The sequence below is a fragment of the Syzygium oleosum genome, unplaced genomic scaffold (genome assembly GCF_021117445.2).
Source record: "Syzygium oleosum isolate NSW1041296 unplaced genomic scaffold, Sole_v2.1 Sole_v2.02, whole genome shotgun sequence".
NCBI lineage: Eukaryota > Viridiplantae > Streptophyta > Magnoliopsida > Myrtales > Myrtaceae > Syzygium > Syzygium oleosum.
In genome coordinates this window covers 14,358,311-14,363,306 of record NW_026607486.1, presented here as the reverse complement: position 1 = coordinate 14,363,306, position 4,996 = coordinate 14,358,311, and the positions used below count along the sequence as shown (strand labels likewise).

The following is a 4,996-nucleotide window of genomic DNA, read 5'->3' as shown; positions in this document are numbered from 1 at the left end:
CTGACGAAAGCCGCAACCCTTGCAACAGTAACCGTCACCACGGCAGCGGCAACAGCAGTGACGGTTTCTGTGGTGGGGGTCGTTGCCAACTTCCAAATTTGTGGCAAGGGTTTGTTTGTGTTTGTGGGGAAGCAGCGGTGGAGGCATTACTTCCCCTGACAATCATCCTCAAGAATCCTTAGAAACACCCTAGAGACACTTGAATACCTACCATGTCTTCGATTTTCGACCTTAAAATATGTGTAATTCAAAGTAGATGGCTCTTTTTTCCAACCAGAAATAAGACTAGGAACTACGCCAAAATGAACAATGCGTGCCTAACATTTGGAATCTCAACCTCCACAAAAATGAGTGCAAACATGCAGATAAAAGGTTACTTCACACTAGGGCCATTTACGAAGATATAGAAGTTATTTTCAGTAAGGAAAGTTGGGGCATACATAAAAACCAAAGCTTCTCGGCACATAAATGTTGACACAAGTCACATACCAATACGATATCAACAAAAAGATTGGCGCCGCCGGCAGCATCTTGAGGCCTAACTGAATGTGCAAAAGAGATGTCAAGAACACTCCCCTGGCAACGCATGGATTTTACATTTAACCCACTTCATCTGACTATCCAGAATACCTATCACCTTGTATGAGAAACTCTCCATGGTGGAAATTAGTGGAATTAGGACTAGCCAACCCACTATTCACACTTGATCGACTTGTAAATGTGACGAACAAAGAGCAAAGACGCACGGAATCCCACCATCCCAAGCATAAGAAAGAAGCCATAGCAGATGCAGGCCATGTACCCAAAGAAGAAAGACGTTTGCATAAAACCAGACATGTCTGAACGGGCATAGTAGTAATACAAGCAGTATCCGTAGATAAACAGCCCAGTTGATCCACCACAGAGGAATGACCTGAAAATAAAAACAAGTTGAGCATATTCTCCATGTACATCATCTTGGCATAGTAGATCAATAAATTTACTATACTTTTTGCTTTTTAGGCAGCATGACAAATTTTCAATACACGACTTTGAAAAACACTACCTCTGACAATATCAGATCCTAAACCAATACATTAGCATTTAGGATGTCAGCTATTATTTAACAATAAAAATAAAAGCTAACTTATATAAGAAAATCAATGAGTAATATAGGACAATATGGCAACGCCAAAAGCAAAGTGACCGAAAACGAATCATACCTCCACCACCATTCATGATCTTCTGCAGCCAGCTGGAAGTACGTCAGGGCCACGGTGATGAAAGCAGTCACAATCAGAAGGATTATGAATACGATAAACAGTATGCTGTATATCGTATAAATCCTGTGACCCCAGACACTGGCAAATATATAGTAAAGCTCAATATAGATAGCACTGAAAGGAAGGAAGCCTGCCATTGCCATTTGAGGAACTGTACTCCGATACCAAGGCAGTGGAGGAATCTCCCGAGGATACTTTGTGGTGCGACAAGGAGCTTGAAACTCAGCCTTGCTATTTTTGCCAGCAATCCCACCCAATACAAGCAAGGGAGCTGTGACCAGTGTCCATATGAGGAATATGACCACAATAGTACCAAAAGGTAATGCCGCCGTAGAATTGTAGCCAATAGCAACAGTGTTAAGGAAGCAGAAAGTAAGGAAGAGTGGTCCACAGAAAAGGCAACCTGTCAGCAACAGATTCCTCACCTACAAAGCCCAGTTGGAGAGTCAAATCAGCCCACATCATCAGGTCATACAAGAAAGTTTTTTACGTAAAAGCTAACATCACACAAGCAAAATGCTGTCAAATACCCAGTTTGGTCCCTCAAGCTGGCAATAGAAAGAGGTAGCTGTATATCCGGCAATCCCCGAGGTGAGTGCATAGATGACCACCAGTGCAGTGAACAGTGCCCCTCGGTTATAAGGATAAAACACACCAACCAGGGCAAGCATGAATATGAACACCGTTCTGAGCATTAAGACAATTGGATAGAAGTCAAAAGAATTCTAGAAAAAAGAAAAGCCAATGATTCACAAGTTCACATACAAAAAGGTCCTTACAGTGTAAACAGCTGAGTGCCAGAACCAAGGGCTGCAGCAAATAAAGATTTGTGCTTTGGATAACGAAATACATCTCCATGAATGTACTTCCATCCAGTCTCCTCTTGGTCATCAGCTGCTTCCTCATCCTGCGCATACCTACATAAAACGAAACAAAATGAAATTGAAATGATCCTGAAACAAATAAGAATAACGAACTCAAAATAAATCCTTACAATGTAGTCAAATGGAAAACTTACTTGACAAAATCATTTTTGAGCACTCGCATGAGAATTGTTGCAAGGAAACCAGTCAAGAGGAGAACCGTTACACATGAATTGATAATTGAGAACCAATGGATTTCCAAGTGATGTGGCAATGATGAAGAATGTGAGTACTTGTCCATTCTTTTCTCAAAAGGAGTATCTGTTTCCTTCCATTTCACGGTGTACATAAACTCCACATCAACATTCTTGTCCTCTGTTAGGTCCACCACAGAATGTGGGTCCATCTTAGCGCTAATTTCGATCACCCGATCCTTGTTATAGAGAATATCAAATTGTATGTGTTTGAAGAGGAAGTATTTGTACTCGCTCGGATCAGTTTTCCCTTCCTTATCAACCTTCCCTATGAATCCCCAAATTGGTAAGTCATCATAGTACATCTGGAAGTAGTAGTCCTTTTTAACAGCAGCTCTAAACCTGGCAACTTCCTCCTTTGATAGCTTCGTTTTGCAAACAGCTTTGGAGTCATGCTCCTCCTTGAAGTTAAGTTTATAGGGAGCACTGACAAGCCGATCTCCATTGAGTACCTCACCAAGAGCTTCTGGTTTGTCCTTCACATTTTCTGACAAATGATAGCATTGTTAGCACAAGCGAATTATTCTCACAAGAAAAGATCCTAAGCTGATCAATGGTAGGGAGAGAAAAGGCCTCTCTCTCCAACCCCCCCCCCCTTTCTTCCGGTTTCTTTTCTCTAAAATCATCTCGCCCCCCCCCGGGGGGAAAAAGGAAGCAAAACCATAAAAATTCTCACCATGCACAATTTTATACAAGATAACTACTCCCTTCTTCTCTACGACACATTTAATTTACTTTTAGACTGCATTCACTTCAGAAAGTCAACATCTTAGATATCCATCCAAAATGGCGATGGAACCCACTATAAGACCATATAATCCTTGAACTACATTTGGCCGCCATAATGATGAAGGCTAATGGCAGTTATTTTGCTGTTGTGGCTTCAAAGGATCAGAGACCTTAAATTAGGACAATTCAATCACAGTTTCCACTTTCCAGCCCTCGTTAACTGAACTTGTGACATCTCCTTTTTTTTCACCGATAAGATTGTTATGACTCGGGCATTCTCTTGACTTCCTTCTTCCTATAATGAACTACGGAGCTTCCATAGAGTCAAAAACCCTCTAATATTTAAGGATAATAACAAATTTCATTACAAGCGCCACCCTAAAAGTCTCACAGTTTGACATGAATATCGTGAATGATTCATTTCCGTTAATTTCCAGAAGAGGTGTTTCCCATAATTCCTGACAAAAGTGCTTTCCCCGGCACAAACTCCCCGTTCAACACGACCCTATAATTCAGCCCGATCTTCTGCTTCAGGCAAAAGAGGATCCGAAAAAGCTCACACGGTCACAAAGCTAACTTGAAATTAACAGCTAAGCGACTCCACACGGCAGTAATTTGCACAGAATAAATTAAACTGAAACACTTGATTCAGCTCAGTGGTAAGGGAGAATCAAGCGAAAAATTAGTCCTTTCTTCATTTGTCAATGAAAGCATCACATCACTCACAAATCACTCATCTTACTACAAACGTCCAGTCAAGATAGAACCTAAAACCGCTTCGTGAGGAATAAAGAGAGATGCGAGGCGCACCTGGAGAGCAAAACGGCAGATCAAAGAAGCGGTAGGTTTCGCTGCAAATTACGAAAAAAAAACGAGCACATAGCTCAGCATCAGCTTAGGGCGGCGACAAAAAAAAGAAAGCACAATCCGCAAACGCCGCACAGTGCATCGAGCGAACCGAGACGCGAACGAAACAGACATCGCAGTCCAAAACGAGCTTCACAGCCGCAACAGATCCGAACGACGGAAGATCTATCGCAACGCAAACCTAGCAAGCGGAAGAGGAGCCGAACCGATCGACGGGCGAGGACGGGTAGCTTACCTAGGGTTGTGGAAAGGCCCGACCTTGTTGGCGTAGAGCGGGACGGCCTCGCCGTCCTTGTAGCGGTGGTCGGAGGCGCCGGATCTGGCGCCGATCGCGAAGAAGGCGACCGCGAGCGAGATCGCGAGGAGGCCACCGCCGGATGGCTTCTTCGTCATGGTGCTTTCGCCGGAGATGCGGCAAGACGACGATCCACCTCGGGGTTTTTCGCTGCTCGTCTACGGCGAGCGGAACGGACGAACGAACGAACTCTGAGCAGAGAGAAGTGATGAAACGGAAGAAGATCCGGAGAAGAAGAGATGAAGAAGAAGGAGACGAAGAAAGAAACGAGAAGAAAAAAGCGAAAGATATTAGTGAAAATCGATTTTTTTTTTGTTTCTTCTGAAAATTGCATCGTGGTCCTTGGAATTTCATAGGCTTCCAGTTTGGTCCCGGATGATATGATAGTATTTTGGGGGAACGACGCAAATGGCCCCACCCTAACTTTTAATTTGTTCATATGTGGTTCTTTAACTTTAATCAAATGCGTAATGTTGTCCCTGATCTTTTATTTTGTTTAATGTGGCCGCTAAATTTTTGGTACATGTTTAATTTAGTTCTACAAACTTTAATGTTGAATGTTCATTGAACATTTTCATATAATTTAGGGACTAGATTGAACATTGACGACTGTATTAAATTAGTTAAAAGTTCGAGGGCGACATCATTATGTCATTATCCCTATAATTTTTTGAGGATTTTGTAACAGGAATCAAACGGAGATGAATACTGAGCATGTCCTTCAAT

General features: G+C 42.4%; 1 protein-coding gene across 1 annotated transcript; it reads right to left on the bottom strand.

Annotated features, from left to right (window-relative positions):
• Positions 1-392: 392 nt before the first annotated feature.
• LOC115686867 (transmembrane 9 superfamily member 3) lies at positions 393-4,515 on the bottom strand. Its single transcript, XM_056304609.1, has 7 exons — positions 4,211-4,515; positions 3,919-3,959; positions 2,281-2,866; positions 2,042-2,179; positions 1,793-1,949; positions 1,203-1,687; positions 393-913 (listed from the first exon to the last, which is right to left on the bottom strand). The coding sequence occupies exons 1-7, from the start codon at positions 4,366-4,368 to the stop codon at positions 694-696; spliced, it is 1,785 nt and encodes a 594-aa protein (XP_056160584.1). The 5' UTR covers positions 4,369-4,515; the 3' UTR covers positions 393-693.
• Between the last annotated feature and the right edge of the window lie 481 nt (positions 4,516-4,996).

Coding starts and splice junctions, on each gene's coding strand:
- LOC115686867 (XM_056304609.1), bottom strand. CDS start 4,368: ATGACGAAGAAGCCATCCGGCGGTGGCCTCCTCGCGATCTCGCTCGCG. Junction 2,867..3,918: donor TCTGCCGTTTTGCTCTCCAG/GTGCGCCTCGCA, acceptor ATCATTTGTCAG/AAAATGTGAAGGACAAACCA. Junction 2,180..2,280: donor CTCAAAAATGATTTTGTCAA/GTAAGTTTTCCA, acceptor CGTTTTATGTAG/GTATGCGCAGGATGAGGAAG.